A 19,526-nucleotide genomic window follows, 5' to 3' on the forward strand; every position below is an offset into this window, starting at 1 on the left:
TATAACAGATTTGATGACATTCGAAGTGGACGCTTCTATTTTTTGTAAAAGCAGGATTTTTCCGTGAAAATAAGCAGAAAATCAAGTTTTTTTTGTGAAATTAGTGGACATCTGTGATCAGAAGTAATGAACACAAGACTGAGAGCAAAGAAGACGAAGGAGGAGCTGCGGAAAACCAGGAAAACATATTTCGCCGATGAGAATACGTTGAGCGATTCAAACTGGTTGGATTCTTTTGACAAATTTATTCGTGATAAAAGGTGAATTTCTGAGAAAATAACTACAAATTCTACAGTGTATTATGGAGAATTTAATTTTTAACAGGCTACAGAAGGAGCAGGATGCACCCCGACCGGCAAAAGACGTGAGGGTTTCATTTAATCGCGACAGTAGTGTTTTTGAGTCGTCCGGAAGTGTCTGGTCTCCGGCGCCACCCAAGGTCTCCAGGAAGACTTTGAGGAGGCTGAAGAGTACCGGAGATGCTATACTAGCTTCCACGCCACTAAACATGACAAGAACTGCAAGGAGAAACGGGAGAACCACAGTATTTGATGGCATTTCGCCGGTTTGTCCCACAAACGACACTCCGCTTGCTTTAGCGAGAAGTGACGTCCCTCCCAGCCCTGTTGTCTTTCCATCAGTAAATTCCCCAAGCGTGGAGATTGTGAGCGCAACAAAAATGCCATCACCAAAGAGGATTTTGGTGGAAATCCCACGAAAGTCTGTGCGGGTGAAGATCGAGATTCCAGACAAGAAACAACGAAAGACTGTGGCTTTTAAGGATGCTTCCGGCAATGATAGCTCTGTGGAGGTGGTTCAACCTCGACCGACGATTGTCTTGGCGGCTGGGAAGTGGCGGAAGTCCCTGGCAAATTGGCGCAAGAGCCAAAGGAACAATTCAAACGGGAATATCTCAGGAAATACGAGTGCTATTCGTCCAGGACATCGCCGAAAGACCGTCTGGATAGCGGACTCAATTGTGAGTACATCGAAGAGAGTGTTATTTCCTAGAATATTTAGTAATTTTCCCCTTTTTTCGTGTATTTTTCAGGAAGAGGAAAATAGCGGTAAGTTCGCTGTAATTCTAGCAGTTCAAATCACACCTGCGGCTTCGGATGTTTTCGGGTGGGTTTTGTGGCGCTGCAGTCGTGAGATCTGCGCGAATAAGAAGAAGAAGGAGGCGTCAGTGTCCATTTTCTTTGGTAGTCCCCCCTTTTTTCCAAGTTAGATTTCACAAAGAAATTCGCGGTGAAAACGTGAAAAATCAAGCTGCGAAGAGACTTTTCCGCATCACAAGTGCGCCTTGCGACTTTTAGTTTTGTTATCTTTGTGTTAATTAGCCGCGAGGAGGCCTTCTGACGTGCGCGTCGCTCGAAGATAATTGGCCAGAGTGCAAAAACCACAAAGAGTCAGACGGAATTCAAGGAAAAATATTACCCTCGGCAGTTGTGTGAAATCTCACATTGAGTCTAGTTGAGTGCCAGCCGTCGTTTGCATTTCCCGCAGAGTTTTCACATAGTCGCGAGGACAGAGAAATTGGCTGTTTTTCCCAGCACTCGTGACGTCACGTGTGGCTTGATTTCATAATTGAAACTCGTCTCTCGGGAGGCTTTGTGTTGGGGCGCCTTTGTTGGGCGAAAGTGGACTCTTCTGTAACTGCACTCCAGTTTATCTGTGCATCTCTTTGTTCCAAGGAAACTAGCCGTACATCAAAAGTGTGCATGCATCTTAATCTCGTGGAAGAAGGTAAATTGTGCGCCCCCAAAAGACTGTGTGTGAGTCATGGAGATTTCCACTCTTCCGGGTCTCTCAAGAGAAGCGATATTGCAGTGGAAAATCTACACAAAATCCCTTTCTCTCTCTCTCTTTCTATCTGCATTTCATGACATACACACATGAACACGCGTCCACACAAGCGCAAAGGCAACAGTGTGTGTGTGGAGAAAAAAAAATGTAAAATAATTACACACGCCATTCGCTCTTGTTTGCATCTCTTTTGCACCAATATTCTCCTTCTCAGCCTGTGTGTTTCGTCACAAGTTTTACTTTACACGATGATTCTGAGACGTAGAAGTGGTAAAATTACCCAAACAGACCGCAAGAGCGAGAGAGAAGGGGAGAATTGTGTGATTTCAATGATTCATGTCAAAAAATGTGTGATTCCTCGTCTGATGACGCCAAACGTTGATATATTCGGGCGATGTTATCAAGGCAATCTGACAGGGAACTGATTCCCACTGAAGAAGAAAAAAAAAATGTATTGGCAAGAGTGGTAAATTTGGATCTTTTCAAGTATTGCGCAAAAGTGATTTAAAGCACTTTCCTTTTTAAAATCACAGTAGAAATCGCTTGCAATTAAGTTCACTTGCGGAAAGTAAAGTGAAACTCTCTAAATTTTCAAGTTGATACAGAAATCTTGAATACTAGAATGATTTGTTGATAAATTTGACACTTTGAAAAAATGTTCAGTCAGCTGATTTTGATCTGAAGAATATTAACTTAAGAACCAGATTGATAATCTCAAAATTGATTTTGAGGCACAACATTTTCCTTCTTTATCTTATTAAGTTATTGAATCTTCCTTCGTTGGAAAATCTTTGCTTTTTAAACTATATTTCTGAAGATGAAATTTGAGTATTTCTATAGATATTGACTGAATGAAGAAAACCTTTTTGTTTTATAGTCGTCTTATTTTGTTTTATAACTCTGTTTTGTCAGTTAAGATTACGCGAAATGCTTTGCTTTTCTCTTTCCTTACAATATCTTCTTGCGCATATAATTTTCCTTTGAGGTTTTCAGACAGAGTTTTACTATGAACTCAAGTACAAAATGTAATATATTTCATAACACACACAAGAGCTGAAGTTTAGTGTTTTCTCCTCCAGAATGTAATCCGGGAGTTATTTACTCTCAAGACTTGTAATCTTGAAGAGTGATAGCCTCTCAAGTTGAGAGATTAGACTGTTTTTTTATTGTGTTCCGCATTTTTTGAGCTGTATGTAAATTTTGGAGGATGATCTTGATAGGAGGAATCTTATCAGTGTGTTTGGAGGGAAAATATTCAGGCATTCTGTGTGCAAATTTAATTGTGCATATATTGCGCATTATCTTGCCTTTCTATACATTTTTGTGTAATGCAAGAGAGAAGAACTGTTGGGGAATTCTTCTGCCACATAACATCGACACGATAGCGTTGTTATCTCCGATCAGCGAACATGTGAGCTCTCAGCGAGTGTCTTGAGAGTGTTGGGGTTTCTGTGGCGATGCCCACACGAGAGACAGAGAGGGAGCATTTATTTAGAGGATGTCTAATGGGACAATGTTAGATTTTCTCTTATCGGCATGTTTTGTGCCTGTGCGTATGCGCAAAGTTCTCGGTTTTGTTGGGGACACTGAGAACCGTGACCCTATTCGAGAGTGGCGCGCACATGAGTGGGTTAAGGACTGACTGTAAAGTTGTGTTTTCTCTCTTGCAGCAATTCTTGTGCCACAATCAGATGACGAGACATACCAATCAACAGAAGGAAGTCGAGACATCAGGCCAAGTCGTCACTTTTCCATTAGTCGAAGCTTGTCTGCCGTCGACAGTGGCAAATTGTCCTTTGATGAGTCGTCCAGCCGAAAGCAATTTCGCCGGCAGACTCACTCAATTCTACGCTATCGACGCACCAGCAGTGTCCGTGAAGAGGTTGGCTCGTATATAAACGGTGACCTCACACACCGGGGACTCGTATTGCGCTACTGCGGTCAGTCTGAGCCGTTGGACTTCAATGAGGTGTACTCGGAGAGGTGAGAAGACGCTTGTGGTGTTTTCTTTTGCGGAGGAACTCATGGCTTTCTATTTGCCTTGTCTTGCAGTGTCCTGAGGAATTGTCGCAAGGTCGGCGAGGGTGTGTACAGTGAGGTGTTCATGTTCAAGGACCTCCATGGGCGTCCAATTGTGCTGAAGGTGATTCCCATTGAGGGTGACAAGCTGGTGAATGGTGAGGTGCAGAAGCGCTTCGAGGAGATCATCTCGGAGATTGTCATCACGGCGGAGTTGAGCAAATTGAAGAATGGTCAGGAATATCGAACGGCAGGATTTGTGGATTTGGTCAATGTGAGATGCGTCCAGGGAAGCTATCCTGAACATCTGGTGGATCTCTGGGAGTTGTATCGCGACAACCAAGGCACAGATAACGATCATCCGGAGATTTTTGACCACGATCAGCTGTACATTGTGCTTGAGTTGGGCAACGGTGGACAGGATTTGGAGGCGTTCAACTTCAAGAATGCCCTCGAAGCCTATTCTGCATTCATTCAGGTGACTACAAAGCTTTCATGTTGTACACTTTGTGTGCTTTTTTTCGGCATAAGAATTCATTCCATATTATTTTTTTTGTGTGCTTTGTTGCCTCACCTTGAGTTATCATGGTGGATGGGTGCATTTCTAGTGCATATATTGACATAAGATTATGACTAGATTTACACTCATCCTCTGTGAAATTCACAATACATTCACCCAATATTTGTTTTGTCCCCTAATTTGCCTATTTTTTGCAGTTTTTCGACATCCATTTTTTATTTTTGTGCTTTATTTTTCATCATATTTTTTATTTGGAAGCTTATTTGTTCCGTCAGTCGATGTAGTGAATCTCTGGTACGTGGTTTTGAAGTGAAGAACATGACTAGATTTTCACTCATCTATTGCCGGAATGTCTGTCTTTCGTCATTTTTATTATTTTGGTGGTGAGTTTTATTATGATTTATTCAGTCATCTTTGTTTTTTGCATCAATTGATAAGTGTTTATCCGCCTCACGAGCGTGTGTGTGTGTGTGTTTGCCCAAGAAGAGAGACTATGAAAGTGTAACGATGTTTCTTTGCCACTCAGGTCGCCCTTTCGCTAGCTGTTGCCGAGCAGAAGTACGAGTTTGAGCATCGGGATCTTCACTGGGGAAACATTTTGCTGTCCAAGACAGACGACAAGGAGATTGAGTTTCTCTTCAATGGTGAGATAATTGCCATTCCGTCGCACGGCGTTCGTGTCACGATCATTGACTACACGCTGTCGCGAATGGTGTACGCTGGCCAATGTCAGTACAACGATCTCGCCCAGGACGAGGAACTGTTCTCAGCCAGTGGTGATTATCAATTCGACATTTACCGCTTGATGCGCAACCAAGTGGAGAATCAGTGGGAGAAACACGATGCATTCAACAATGTCCTGTGGCTGCACTATCTCGTGGATAAGATGATCAATGGCGCCAAGTACAAGTTGAAGCATAGCAAGAAGCATCGTGATGCCATTGAGGAGATGATGGTGCTCCGTGATGACCTGTTGGACTTCAAAAGTGCCTCAGATTATGCGCAAATGCTGAAGTGAGAAAGAGAGAGATAGAGCATATCCCAATCCTTGTAAATTATATATCTTTGAAGTGGATTTTCTAGAGTGCAGACATGGAGAGTAATGAATTTATTTGTGTAGAATGTTCGAAGAGTAGAAGCGTCACAAGTCATGTGAATTTATTTCTTGACACTTTGTTTGAAATGAGCAGAATTTACTTCGAGATAGCAATAAAAAAAAAATGTTCCGATATCGCAATTTACGCTTTTTATTGTGAAGAGCAGAAAGAGTTGAAGAAAATGATTCGAACAAAGCATGGTAAGTTTTATCATGAGAACGCGCCATCTGTAAGCAGTGGCCGGTAAAGATTCCAGGTAATGGATTGAAAATTTCAGTTTCGTCCTTCCATTTCAACCTCAAATTCAATGATTGAGTACTCTTCTATAGTTGAAGTTATAGAGACTGTTTTAGCTCACAAATAAATCTGATAAACAGTTGATAAAAGACAACTTGAGGCTCTGCGATAATTTCCCTTTTGTTTCATGGAAGTGAAATGTTTCATGAAATATTCCACTCCTCACTTCCAGTGAATCTTCCAACCCCCCAATCTGTCAGACGGAAAATTTTCACTACAACAAATTTTCCCAATTATCAGCGAATTTTGACCCAATTTCACTTTCCTCGTGCGTCAGAGACCACGTAAATGTGTCACTAGTGCGAGGGTGAGTGCAATTGGCCTGCTTGAGGCGGCTGACAGGGGAGAATTGGTGGATTCAAGTGGAGTTCTTTCTCAATTTCCAGATGTTTGGTGGACCCCTTCTGCTGACCTCTGTGTCTGGGGCGCGTCTGTAGGGCGACGCGATGTGCTGCTGAGTGAGACAATGGGTGGCTCCGTGAGTCAAGTGTTCAGGTCCGGGAGTGCCAGAGATGGGCACAAAGTGTCCGGATCCACTATTGACAAGGTGCAGACGATCTTTGAGATTCTCTGCTCCAATCCCCGCATCTCAATCCACACGCTGGAGGCCCTCCTGGTGCAGATACCAAAAGTGAGTGTGCTTTCCGCAAGATGAGCTCCTGTGCAAATCCAATCCTTTCACAGAATGAGAACATCCTGGCCATTCATGATGACTCGGGGTACAATTTGCTGCAGAAGAGTGTGGCCATAAATCACATCGAGCTGGTTCGCTGGCTCCTCCAGAGACACTGCCCAGACGTCAACCGATGTCCCTGCTCCCTGCCACTGCACATTGCCTGTCTCAAGGGACATGAGGAGTGCGTGGAGCTGCTCCTCAAGCACGGTGCTCGCATCGACACCGAGGCCCGCATGTGCTTCCCCGGACTGCACTCGCTGAACTGCGAGGAGCGCGGAAAGTACAAGAGTACGTAGCTGAGAGTCTCCTCCCTGTCTAGGTGTCTATCAATGAGTTCTTCCTTGGCAGATGTGGCAGTCTGTGATCGGCCCAGCAGCAAACTGCAGAATGCTGTGTGCTACGCAATCGACGGGGATCAGATAAATGTTCTCAACATCCTGGCGCAGAAGATGGAGGAACCCTGGGTGAGACTCTGGGGAGACCCTCTGTCCTGGGAGAGTGTCCTAATTGGGGGATTAACCAGGGATCTCTCTGCAATAACTTCCAGATACCGTTTCGCGTGAAGAAGCCTCTGCTGCATCTGGCCTGCGAGCGTGGCGCCTGGAAGTGCGTCCAGCAGCTAGTCATAACGCGTTCTGACGAGATTAACCTCATCAAAGATGAGTACTATCCCATCCACCAGGCCATCCTGCACGACACGAGATTCCTGGAGCTTCTCATCCAGCACGGCGCGATCACGACGGTGCGGACTTGCACGCAGCAGATGACTTTGCTTCACGTCGGTGAGTATTCAGGTGGGTTTCAGGGGAATTTCAGGCATAACTTTGCCTTTTTTTCAGTTCTCCTGCACGCTAGGAAGTCCGCTGAGGATGTTCTGCACACACTGCGAATTTTACTGGAGCGTGGCGGCTGCAAAGAGCTGATCAACGCTCCGGATTCCCTGGGGAACACTCCACTGCACGCCGTCATCGTGCGCTACGCCCTCGAGGAGGCCAAGTACGGGTATGACAAGTGGAATAAGTGGGACGTGCTGCACCTGGTGCGCTTCCTGCTGCAGAACGGCGCCAAGAGTTCCATCAATCAGGCGGGAAACAGTGCTCTGGCGTGCGTGTTCCGCCACATTCGCGACTGGGAAGTGTGCTATGAGTTGCTTAACATGATGATTAAGGAGGACGGTGATCCCAACATTGTGGGCAGGGATGGTTCGGTGCCGTTGATGGTGTGTCTTGTGCCGCTGATCAACAAGGATCCGCTGCATCACTTCACGCACACGATGAAGGTGTGCTTCCTGAACTGCATTCGCATTCTGCTGGAGCGCGGCGCAAATCCCAACTGCTCGTATCGGTCCAATCTCACACCACTTCATGTTCTCATTTTCACGGTGAGTGAGAATTTCACGCTGAACTGCGACACGCAGAAGAGGGCCAATTTTGACTTCATCAAGAACATCCTGCAATTGCTGCTGCAGCACGGACTGGACTGCAACGTGACGTCGCAGACGATTCTGCACAGCGTGATGGATATGGTGCAGAATGTGCGCACGTGTCCGGACATGGCGTGCATCCACGAGCTGACGCTGCTGCTGCTGCAGTACGGCAATGATCCCAACATCAATCTGTGCGGCAAGGTGACCGGGACGCCGGCCGAGGTGGTGAGGGCGGAGGGCAGCGAGGATAGTGCGCCGCAGGAGGCCAATCCGCCGCCCGGTGCGAGCGTCAGTCGGTCCAATGAGCCCTTCCGGAACTCCTTCCGCACCAACAGCCGCAACTACATTCTCTTCTACTTCATCTCGCTGATCACGAAGAAGGAGTTCCTGCTGACGGACAGGGACGCCACGTACACGCGCATCATCCACCTGCTCTACTACTCAATGCAACACGAGCCTCTCTACAACTGCCTGAAGAGCCTTCACAATCTCTACCTGACGCAGGTGCCCAACAAGACGACCGAGAGCCTCATCAGCCTGATCGCGGTGCTGTACAAGAGGCCGCGCACGCTCAAGCAGATGTGCCGCGTGAGGATCTTCGAGAGCATCAACAGGAAGCTCGCCCAGAATATTAACAGACTGAATCTGCCAGGACTTCTCAAGGACTACGTTCTAAATTTCGAATCCTAAGTTCTCTATCTCTATTTCTCTCTCTCTCTCCCACCTGCTGATTGAGGACACCAGAGAAGGAAGAGGAACTTGCTAGAGGAGATGTTTATTGTGCAATTACCGCGTGAGAGGATGCAAATCATTTTAATTCGGTGTGAAATTTACACGAATTCTTCAGGTTTATCTGATCAAAATTAAGTGAATCTGTATGGTCATGTATTAATTTGCAATATATTCAAATATATACATGAATTTATGTTAACTCCTCTAGCTTAACTTGCTCACGATGACGTCGTGGAACTTCCTCACCATTTCCTCGAAGTTCGAGAAGCCGGACAGAGCGATGGCCTCGTCTTTCGGCAGCCACTTCCTTGCCACGTGCTCGTCGGAGAGCTCAGGCTCCTTCTGGGGATTCTCCAGCTCCGCCAGCCAGTAAATTACCCTCTTGTCGTTCCCCTTGACTTGATAATGCATCTCATGGAAGTGATCCTTGTAGACTTTCAGATCAGCCTCGGAATATCCCGCCTCTTCTTTGGTCTCTCGCAGCGCCGCCTCGAATTCCGTCTCTCCAGCCTCCAGATGCCCTGCGAATCCATCAGCAGATGGCAATTAGAGGGAGAAATGCGTGCAATTGAGAGATTTTCTCACCCTTCGGAGGAGTCCAGTGGCCGGTGCCATAAGACGCTTGCAGCAGTAAATACTGGATCTGATCGCTAAGACGGCGGAAGAGGAGGAAACCAGCAGCCACTTCCTTGCCCATCGCGTCCAATGAACTATTTAATTCACTTTTCAGTGGTTAATTCCGTGAAGAATACTTGCCAAGAAAAATATTCTGCCCGGATATCAAAGTCAAACAGTCAAAAGTGAACAGAGCCGAACTCTGAAGACATGTATGCGGATTTGTCTGCTCTGTCTGTAGATACTTCCATCGTCTTGCTAACTGCTGCGCTATTTGGATTTACGTGCAAAGCGCGAGTGGGAAAATCCTGTGATGTCGTCGGAAAAACGCGATAGAATTTTCCGACCATCGGCCTCAGCGCCAGCATTTGGAAGTCAGAAAACTTCCACGCCGAATCCGTCCGTGTGGTTTCGCCGAAGGGTAAGTAGATAAAAAGTTATACGTGTCCGCTTAGGGAAGGGAAGTAAACAATCCGAATTTGTGGTGATTAGATGGTGAGGGCAGTGTTTGCTTCGCTGCTACTTGTCCTGGGGATTCTCAAGGATCTGTTTTGCTTGCAGGCGCGCCAGCGGAAGGCGTCTAGTCAGTCGCATCAGAGCAAGACTGGTGACTCGTCGTCGCACGTGAGGAATGGGAATAGCAGCAGCAGCGGCACCAGTGCCGCCCAGGCGAGACAGGCAAATGGGCAGCTGAAGAAGCGTGTCCTCCTGTCGCCCTGGATGATGATCATCGGCAGCTGCTGCCTCGGCATCGCGTGCTACTTTGGATACGTCGGATACTTGGAAACGCGCGTCAATACGCCTTTCGATGACCAGAAGATGGTCCGACGGAGCGGCCTCAGTGATCCAGACCGCTACTGGGGCTCCTACCGGCCGGGCACGTACTTCGGGATGAAGACTCGCGACCCGCACTCCCTCGTCATGGGCCTGATGTGGTACTCGCCGTCGCGACTCGGTCCCGGCGGCGATGGCATTCGGCACTGGTGCGAGCTGAGCGACCGGATGGACCAGTACGGGTGGGTTCAGCACGACGGCAGGACGTTCGGGGTGCAGGAGATACACGACGGGCCGCTGAAGCTGGAGACGTCGTTCGTGAAGTACTCCGGAGGATCCTTCGGGGGCGACTGGACGGCCAGGGTGAGCGTGGCGAGTGAAAGCATGCACTCGGAGGAGGAGGTGTCAATTATCTGGTATACGGCGCTGGACGAGAAGACTGGCGGATGGATTACGCCCGACCGCACGGACCTCTTGGCGGGAATTCGGGGAGACACACCAGGATTGGGGGAGTTTTCCCTGTCTCTGCACGAGACGAATGGCACTGTTCTTCACAAATCCTACGTGAGCACAGTGGCAATGAGTCTTCAGTACCTTCGCGAGGCAATCACGTCGAACCTGAGGATTTCCCACAGTCACGAGCTGCAGAGGAAGTTCATCAGTCTCGCCGGAGAGGTTCTCAGGACAAACACGGGATCTGTGGTAAGGATAATACAGCATAAATTGAGTTGTTCCACTTGAGAGTGTGTGATTTTCCAGGTGGAGCCCAATTTCATTGCTCATCAGCTGACTGTGAGGCTTCCCTTCACCCTGGACATCGTTTATCACTCTGAGGAGATGCCTAGTCAGGCCTTGGGTGGGCCACCAGTGGGTGAAGTGTACCTGGAGGCTCTGAATGCCAAACGCCGGGAGTTCAGTGAGAGATTCGAGAAGACGTTTCACTTGCAGAACAAGGGATATTCTGCCAAGGAGATTCGCTTCGCTGAGGCAGCTTTGAGCAACATGTTAGGCGGAATTGGATACTTCTACGGATCGTCACGCGTGCAGAGTGTCCACACCAAGGAGCCCGTGCCCTACTGGAAGGCGCCACTCTACACGGCTGTGCCTTCGCGGTCGTTCTTCCCGCGTGGCTTCCTCTGGGATGAGGGCTTTCACGGACTCCTGATTTCCACGTGGGACGTTGACATCTCCATTGACATTGTGGCTCACTGGTTTTCCCTCATGAATGTGGAGGGATGGATCCCGAGGGAGCAGATCCTCGGAGTTGAGGCTCTGGCCAAAGTGCCTGAAGAGTTTGTCACGCAGAGGAACACTGATGCCAATCCGCCGACAATTCTGTTGCTGCTCAACCGCATCCTCACACGATCGGGAAACAATCTCAACACGAAGGAGCGTCTGGCCACCCTGGATCGTCTCTTCCCACGCCTGCAGGCCTGGTTCACGTGGTTCAACACTACGCAGCGCGGAGACTCCATGGGAACGTACAGGTGGCGCGGCCGGACGGAGAATTCGGTGAGAGAGCTCAATCCAAAGACCCTGACAAGTGGCCTGGATGACTATCCGCGAGCCTCGCATCCCAGTGATAGGGAGCGTCACGTGGACTTGCGGTGCTGGATTGCCTTTGCCGCTAAAGTGATGGGCGACTTGGCGCGGCTGGTGGGCAGAGATGACACCAAGTATCTGGAAACGTACTTCTATCTCTCGGACAATGCCCTGCTCAATGAACACCACCTGTCGCCTTACACGGAGACCTACACCGATTGGGGCCTCCACACGGACTCAGTGGTGCTCAAGAGGCCCCCCGTGAAGCCCGCCGCCCACGGGAAGCCGCCGCAGCAGCAAGAGATGGTGAGAGTGACCAACAAGGCGCCGGAACTGAGGTACATCGACTCCACGTTCGGATACGTGAGCCTCTTCCCACTCCTGCTCGAGATCCTCACCGCCGACTCGCCTTATCTGGGGAAGATGCTCAAGGACATGCGAGATCCCAACGGAATGTGGTCGGACTACGGCCTCAGGAGCCTCTCTAAGATGTCACCGCTGTACATGAAGAGGAACACCGAGCACGATCCGCCCTACTGGCGCGGCGCCGTGTGGATGAACATCAACTACCTGGCCCTCAAGGCGCTCCACCACTACGGCAGCCAGCCGGGGCCGCACAGCGAGCTGGCCAGGAGCGTCTATGTGGAGCTGAGGCACAATCTGGTCAGCAATGTGATCAAGCAGTATCAGCGCTCTGGATATCTGTGGGAGCAGTACAGTGATAAGACGGGCGAGGGATCGGGATGCTATCCGTTCACAGGATGGAGCGCTCTCACGGTCCTCATCATGGCAGAGCAATACTAAGAGACTCGGAATTATAGTTCGTTTTCCCTTCTGTGAATAAAAATTGCGCTACTCGCTTGCGTACTGGACAATTAGTGAGTGGTTCGAGATAGACATTCAAATTTACAGTCTTCAGGAGCGTTTATTTGTGTTTTTGTAGAAAAATTAAAGTGATTTCTGGCATTTAAACTCTAAAACTGGATTTTAATTCTCTTAGTTCGCATGAAAGAATGATCGTTGAATGGAGCCAAAAAGCTTCAAATTGCGTCGAGTGTGTGCTGTGAAACGCACATGAATCGGCCGCGAAACGTGAAACATAAACATCTTTTCGGGCAAATCTTCGGCGGATTCTTGCAGTTTCGCACACAATTCGGCTGTCATCGCGCGGCAGCAGCGCCCATAGCGACAGAAGTTGTAAGCAGTTGGGAATCTTTGTGTAAAAAAACTACGTTTCTTCATTTTCTACCACTCAAAAGTCCATCAATATTACTGTGGTTGATCCAAAAAGGTATTCCAGCGCAACATCTGACCATCCTGAGTGATCATCGACGGAAATCCAGCATCATTGACCTGTTCACGAGCTGAAAAAGGTAATTTTCACTCAGGTGATTTTCACTCGAATCGACTGATCGGAGGCGAAATGAAGTCACATCTCGCCTCCATTTGGACCCACTTGGAGCCCCTCGGGGGCCTTTTGCACGCTGTGTCGCTCAGTGCGGGGCGTCTGGGGAGGAATTTGGTGGCGCTGGAAGGTAATGCGTCATCTAATTGTGACTGCAAGTGTGGAAAGATTTCGATGGTCGCTCCCAGAACGTCACACACACACACTCGCACGCGCGAGGAGGGAGAAAACGGAGAGATTACGCCCCGTTGATTGGAAGAAATTGCTGGATTCCGCCCGATGCGGCCGCCGGAAGGGCTCCTGGCCGGCCCAGGGCAGTCCTGGCGACACTTCAAGACACCGAGACGCCCCGCTGGGGTGTGAAAATGCGCGTCATTGGTGACACTTGACGTCAAACGGTACTTTGGCATGTTTATCAGTGGAATTCACTGGAATTCTCTGGCCGGATTAAATGGTGACTTCCTGTAGGGCTTCATCTATTTCTGGGACCTTTGTCGCGTGTGCAGCGCGCCCTGAGGAATGCCAGCAGAGCTGGTCAATTGACGAGAGCGCGGAGCTTCCCGCATAAACTCGTGAATCTCTCAAGGTCTCCGCATGATAAAGAGCCACTCTCAATTCCTCCCCGTCCTCGCCACGCTGCCGAGCCGGACTGAGATTCATTATCAGTGATTTTTTGCAGGCGCTTCTGTGTGTGCAGAGACAAAGCCTCACGCGCGTCCGTGTGTTGGGGAGGAACAAAGGCGCGCGGAGAGAGGGATGACAATTAGGTGGGAAGCCGAGAGGAATCACGGCCAGAGATCAATTGCCGGGCAGCGCGAAATGGGCCGGAGAATCAATGTGGGCCGCGGTCAAGGCTTGCGTGCGATGAGTCAGTGTCAGGAAGGGAAGCCCGGCGGATCCATTGACCTTTGGGCCACACGAGGAGTCTCAGTGTGTGTGCGCGCGCCTCTCTTCTCGAGGCCGCGGAGCGAGTTTGGGAAATTGAGGGAAATTCCTCAGCTTCCTCGCTGAATTTTCACTGCCTCTGTCACACGATAAAATGTGCGAGTTTTTCTGCACTGTAAGAAACTGATGCAGGGCAAAGAGTGCCAAGCATTGGTAAAAGTTCGCAAAGAAATCATCGTTTTCTGAATGTTTTTCTCTCGAAATCCAATTGGAATACAAAAGAAAAAGCCCAATCTGTCAAAGAGCCTATAGAGACTATTCTTATAACTCAATTATACTCTATTTTGATTTTTTCTGTATTGCCAACAATCAATTATATCGGTTTGGAGTTGAAAAAATCGCATGTCAGCCTTATAAAAAAGTGAGATGGCTAAAAAACGAGAAAATTAGTCATAATGTCAGTTTGGCAAATCGTGTGACCGACTTTTCACATTCTGACACTTGTACTGATGGATTTACCACATTTAACCAAATTTTACCGCAAAAGCTTGTGATTTGTAACAATGTGAAAGTAATTTGCAAGTGTCTGGATATTACGAGACAGTTAAATCTATAAATTTTCCGACAATTTAATCAGTCGACATTGTTTTGGTTTTACTTCTACAGCAGACATTCCAATGAATATTAATTATGCTCGCTCATAAAAAGCTTTCCCAATCTTATCTGTGGCATTTGAAATTTGCATAAGAAGCTCGCATTTGCCACTCATTCTCTTCCCGAATTCATTGAACATCCCTTGGTTGGTATTTAAGGCATTGTCTGCGCAATTGTGTGGAGTCTATTTGGCAAACAAAGCGACACACAGTGTTATTTACACTCTTTGTGATTAAACACTTTGTGGACTTCAATGTTGTGAATATCACAAGAGTGAAATGAAGATGGTTTTAGATTGTATCTTCTAGTGAGTAGTAGTAGTAGTAGTAAGAAAAAAAATGTATAATTGATTGTGAAAAGGCGTCCGAAGAGTGCGAAATTCGATGAAACGTGAATGTTGGTCTTTATCTTGTGTGACGTATTCTTTGAGTCACACATTTTTCAATGTGAATTTGCTTTATGTCTGTGAAGGAGGAAAATAACGCATATCTGTTGTGTTTATCCGCTTCCGTAGGTCATCTGACGTAGGCAAGACAAGAAGCGCGCAGGAAAGATGGCAACAACACCTCGAGGTGGCGGAGCGACGGCACAGCGCCCCAATGGAGCCACTCAGGGCAGAATATGCCAATTCAAGCTGGTGCTGCTCGGCGAATCGGCGGTGGGCAAGTCGTCGCTGGTGCTGCGCTTTGTCAAGGGACAATTCCATGAGTACCAGGAGAGCACGATTGGGGCGGCATTTCTCACACAGACCGTCTGCATTGATGAGACCACTGTGAAGTTTGAAATTTGGGACACTGCTGGCCAGGAGAGGTGAGAGAATGTGCAAGGAAGATGCGAGAGCGTGCCTGAGAATTAATTCCTGCTCTCTATTTGCTCTTGTGCCTTTGCAGATATCACAGTTTAGCGCCCATGTATTATCGCGGTGCCCAAGCGGCAATTGTAGTTTATGACATTCAGAATCAGGACAGTTTTCAGCGGGCGAAGACTTGGGTTAAGGAACTTCAGCGACAGGTAAATAATAAATCTCTTTCCCATCAGAGAGACGGAGAGAGAGAGAGAGAGAGAGAGAGAAATTTATGAGTTGCCAAGTGGAGAAGATATTGCAATCCTCTTGTGAAGCGAAAATCTCTTTTCGTGCCTCGAAACACGAAAGAGTTTTGGTTCCATTTTATCAGATGGAGAAAAAAAATGAGACGGAAGTGTATACAAGAAGATTGCATTAAACACCTCGAGTTTTAGTGCTGAGACTGATGCTATTCTTATTATGCACTGCACGCGGAAAATTTTGAGTGCTGAATCGTTAGTTTTCTCATATGTTTGATGTAAATATTTAGAGAGAGAGAGAATATCACTGATTGAAGCGCGAAAGCAAAATTCACTCCAATTAGCTCACGAGGAAGTGATTCAAATCAAATATCAGTTTTCAGCTCTATCTCTATCGATAATAATTTTTGATTCATTATAAAGAGTTTTTTTTTGTGACATTTTGCGCATTAATTTCGCTTGAGAAATTAGAAAAGTTTTCTGATTCCTGAATAATGAAGGCGACTATTTGTTTACGAATGGTTAAATTCTTCTCTGCTGATTTCTAACATCCGCAGAGAGGAGGAAGATATGTTGCAGAACGCCTTACATAACTTATTTTTGTATGAAATATTAATTTTGAAGAGAGAAAGTTTAAGAAGAACTGACGAAATGTGTGAAATAAGTCAAATTTTGCGCATTTTGGTAAATATAATGCGGTTTTTACATAACTAAAAGCTTGTTGTGTGTTTTGTGTGTATGTTTCAGGCGTCACCAAATATCGTAATAGCTTTGGCTGGAAACAAGGCTGATCTATCCAACAGTCGAGTTGTTGAGTACGAGGAGGCGAAACAGTATGCTGACGAGAATGGATTGCTCTTCATGGAGACGTCCGCCAAGACGGCGATGAATGTGAATGATATATTTCTGGCCATTGGTATGTTACTGAATGCAGACTTGCGTTGGTGTTGTGAATTGATAAGAGAAATTATCGCTGTTTGCTTGCTTGCAGCCAAGAAACTCCCCAAAAATGAAGGAGCTGGACCGCAAGCTGGTGGACAAGGTCGGAGATTAGAACAGAATGAACAAAGCAGACAGTCGTCTAACTGCTGCAAGTGATGTCATTTTGCAGGTGAGTTTAATGTGGTTCTCACTGGATTACTATCGAGTTGTTATTTGTTGTTTGTTTGGATTGCATTGTAGATATTATGGAGGACAGAATTTTGGGTATTTTAAAAACTACACACGAACAACAGCAGCAGCTAATGAATCTACAACTACTTCAGAATATATTTCTTATAGTGTGTTTTGGATGGGACCGAAAGACAAAGCTTGTGGCGGTTCAATAAGGCGGGAGAGAGATCAAATTGATATATAATTTTTCTAATTCAGTGGTGAAAAGAGGGGAAAGTGTGTATAATTATGTTGTGTAGATTTCTTGGACATCCAACACACAGTGAAATTCATGTACAGATTTTGGCTTTTGCATAGGGATTTAATAGGAATGTTTCTATGCGTAGAAAATCTCTTTTATTTACTCACAATATTCTTAGCATGTTCTTTTGAAATGGCCACAGATGAAAAAGAAAAAGTTGTATAAAGAGGATGTCAAGATTAAGGGTTTTCTCGGTTTATTTCTTCTCACTGTGTCGATGTTTGAAAAGGAGTTGAAAGATAAACTGTGTCTGTTTTTAATGTACTCAAAAGAGAGTGTGAGAGAGAGAGAGAGAGTAATAATATGATTTTGTACAATAACACCTTCAAATGATTCATGGAATTTTTTATTGTCTATCAGAGAAGCAAGAGTTTGAAATAGCATTGATGAGAAATTAGATTGATAGAATTGATATAAAAAAAAGAACATTATAAGACACATTCCAAACATTATGCTGTTGCTGTTTGCAGTTGAAATTTTACTGAAAGTAATGGTGAAGAAAAATAGCAAAGAAGAATCATACAACAGAAAACCTAATAAGAAGATGCAAAAAATGTTAATGTGAAAATGATTGAAAAATTATCTATACTATAGATTATTTTCCGGGACGTTTCACAAACACACACACACACACCCACACACGCAGAGAAAATAGACACACATACAGTAAATTGTGAACTCATACTACACATTATTATTACCTTGTTTTTTTGCCTCTTATTGTTTCTTTCAATTACGAAGCAAAGTGTGTCGCAATTCATTTACGACGTCTCTTCATAGGTGAGAAATAAATCCATTTGCAATTGTGTATTGAGTGGTTTTCTTTGGCAAAAAGGAAACTATCTAGATGGAGTGTCGAGGGTCGAGGGCAATGTAAGCATGGAATTATTGAATTGAATGCAAGGAAAACGCCAGAGTGATAATGAATGATTTAAAAAAAGTAAAACTAAGACAAAAATGCAATTGCATGTAATTAATTCTTACTAGGGGAAAATGAGCGGAGATTCTTGAATTCTTGGGATAAAAATTATACAGATTATTAGTTGAAGATTAGCGGAAAAGTGACAGTCATCGAGATAAATTGGATAATGGAATTATAAAAATGAGAGAAAAAAAAGTATTCGATCAATAAATGTGAAGACAAGACAAAAAAAAGGAGAAAACAAAAGTTGAAAAAAAATCTTTGTAATAAGCGAGAAAATTTAATTAGAAAATAAAATTTTATATATAAAAAAAAGAAGAATTATGAGAAAAGATGAAAAATATTCCTACTTTTAAAAGAATATTGCAAAATGAGAAATGCATTAAATGTAATAATTAAAAAGATTATAATCCAGAGAGAAGGGAGAAATTTGGTGTTTATTCTTTGTTTTTTCTTTTTCTTTTGTATAAATTTATTCCTAGATTCAGAGATTAATTGTCTCTGAAGAAAACACTTGTTACAAATTATCATTTTATTTAGTCTTTTTCCTTTTTGTCAAATATATATATTGAAGACGAAAAAAAATCAAATAAATTTGTCAGCTTCATCAAATTTCATGCACTTTGATTTTACAAATGCATTTTTATACCCAACTTTCCTCCAAAAAATATTACATGTATAATCCTTAAATGGTGAAAAATGCAATTTTTGTCACATCAATCACTTTTTCACACAATTTTTGGGTCGCGCGAAAAGGAAATTTTGAGGCAAAATTGTTAATTATTCGAGCAGAAACTGATGAAAAGAGCTAAAAATTATTGGGCTTATTGTTGTCTAACACGAGTGAAAAAAAGAGAAGAATTGGGAGTCAAAACAATAAAAAAAAATTCATACCCGAAAAACAATCATGATATCAAGCAGTGTATAAAATTAAGTTTTTTCAGCGAAAGAGGAAGAAATCTGTAAATTTTCACAATATATTATTTTACCTTTTACTTTAGTGAAGAAAACGAGAGAAAATGAAAAAAATCTATCAGTGAATACTTTTTAATTTGATTAAAAAAGAAAACGATGAAACATTGAGAGAAAGTGAATAGTTAATAATTGGGGCGGATTACTAATGAATAGAATTGGAATAAAATTATTCACTATTTACACGCAAGATGAAAAAAAAAAAAATGAAACCAACCCATTTAAAGTACTATTATTATAATTATTACATGAAAAAAAAAGTGCAGAGGAACTATTATGTAATTAATATGATTTTAGATAAAGAATAAAAGAAAATAATTGTAATTGGAAGTGGTTTTTGGGTGGTTTGACGAAAACACACATTGGGATTTATTTCAAAATTCTAAACTTTATTCTCTGTTTCTATATTTGCAATCCAATTTGCACATCATTGTTTAAATACTTTTGACTAGTTTTCTCGTCTCGACTTTATATCAACGCCGCCGCGCGCTCACAGTCCAAATGAAAGCTGTGAGTCATTTATTTTCTTATAACAACACATTTCCGTATCAGCAAATGCGTCTCGGTCTCATTAAAATGTTTCCTTATCTTTGACTTTTTATATTCCCATTGAAATTCCCTATGTAAAAAATGTATGTCTTTTTTTTCTTCTTTACAAAAAAGTCCGTCTAATTTTCCTTCATCGCATCTCCGCAAATTGTATTTTTGTCACAACTCTCCATCTTT

General features: G+C 44.7%; 6 protein-coding genes across 8 annotated transcripts; 5 read left to right on the forward strand and 1 right to left on the reverse strand.

Annotated features, from left to right (window-relative positions):
• Nucleotides 1–14: 14 nt before the first annotated feature.
• LOC132262322 (uncharacterized) lies at nt 15–1,238 on the forward strand. The gene is made up of 2 exons (XM_059761570.1): nt 15–260; nt 325–1,238. Exons 1-2 carry the CDS (start codon nt 127–129, stop codon nt 1,226–1,228), a joined length of 1,038 nt encoding a protein of 345 aa, XP_059617553.1. The 5' UTR covers nt 15–126; the 3' UTR covers nt 1,229–1,238.
• A 373-nt stretch (nt 1,239–1,611) lies between these two features.
• LOC132262321 (serine/threonine-protein kinase haspin homolog) lies at nt 1,612–5,582 on the forward strand. The gene is made up of 4 exons (XM_059761568.1): nt 1,612–1,746; nt 3,477–3,789; nt 3,859–4,303; nt 4,872–5,582. Exons 1-4 carry the CDS (start codon nt 1,722–1,724, stop codon nt 5,361–5,363), a joined length of 1,275 nt encoding a protein of 424 aa, XP_059617551.1. The 5' UTR covers nt 1,612–1,721; the 3' UTR covers nt 5,364–5,582.
• A 178-nt stretch (nt 5,583–5,760) lies between these two features.
• LOC132263000 (ankyrin-3) lies at nt 5,761–8,747 on the forward strand. Of its 2 annotated transcripts, none has more exons than XM_059762534.1 (6): nt 5,761–6,046; nt 6,126–6,370; nt 6,424–6,703; nt 6,764–6,879; nt 6,963–7,197; nt 7,255–8,747. In XM_059762534.1, exons 2-6 carry the CDS (start codon nt 6,206–6,208, stop codon nt 8,529–8,531), a joined length of 2,073 nt encoding a protein of 690 aa, XP_059618517.1. In that variant the 5' UTR covers nt 5,761–6,046; nt 6,126–6,205; the 3' UTR covers nt 8,532–8,747. The 2 variants fall into 2 exon arrangements, with proteins under 2 accessions (XP_059618517.1, XP_059618516.1); XM_059762533.1 differs by having other exon boundaries at nt 6,939–7,197; nt 7,255–8,746.
• LOC132263002 (bis(5'-nucleosyl)-tetraphosphatase [asymmetrical]) lies at nt 8,723–9,380 on the reverse strand. The gene is made up of 2 exons (XM_059762536.1): nt 9,159–9,380; nt 8,723–9,094 (listed from the first exon to the last, which is right to left on the reverse strand). The coding sequence occupies exons 1-2, from the start codon at nt 9,268–9,270 to the stop codon at nt 8,778–8,780; spliced, it is 429 nt and encodes a 142-aa protein (XP_059618519.1). The 5' UTR covers nt 9,271–9,380; the 3' UTR covers nt 8,723–8,777.
• A 37-nt stretch (nt 9,381–9,417) lies between these two features.
• On the forward strand, nt 9,418–12,512 carry LOC132262999 (mannosyl-oligosaccharide glucosidase). Of its 2 annotated transcripts, none has more exons than XM_059762530.1 (3): nt 9,418–9,609; nt 9,750–10,664; nt 10,722–12,512. In XM_059762530.1, exons 1-3 carry the CDS (start codon nt 9,502–9,504, stop codon nt 12,306–12,308), a joined length of 2,610 nt encoding a protein of 869 aa, XP_059618513.1. In that variant the 5' UTR covers nt 9,418–9,501; the 3' UTR covers nt 12,309–12,512. The 2 variants fall into 2 exon arrangements, with proteins under 2 accessions (XP_059618513.1, XP_059618514.1); XM_059762531.1 differs by having other exon boundaries at nt 9,516–9,683.
• A 172-nt stretch (nt 12,513–12,684) lies between these two features.
• LOC132263001 (ras-related protein Rab-5B) lies at nt 12,685–19,124 on the forward strand. Its single transcript, XM_059762535.1, has 6 exons — nt 12,685–12,877; nt 14,963–15,258; nt 15,339–15,459; nt 16,240–16,408; nt 16,484–16,603; nt 16,675–19,124. Exons 2-5 carry the CDS (start codon nt 15,002–15,004, stop codon nt 16,588–16,590), a joined length of 654 nt encoding a protein of 217 aa, XP_059618518.1. The 5' UTR covers nt 12,685–12,877; nt 14,963–15,001; the 3' UTR covers nt 16,591–16,603; nt 16,675–19,124.
• Nucleotides 19,125–19,526: the final 402 nt, after the last annotated feature.

This window comes from Phlebotomus argentipes, unplaced genomic scaffold, assembly GCF_947086385.1.
Source record: "Phlebotomus argentipes unplaced genomic scaffold, Phlebotomus argentipes genome assembly contig_15, whole genome shotgun sequence".
Taxonomy (NCBI): domain Eukaryota; kingdom Metazoa; phylum Arthropoda; class Insecta; order Diptera; family Psychodidae; genus Phlebotomus; species Phlebotomus argentipes.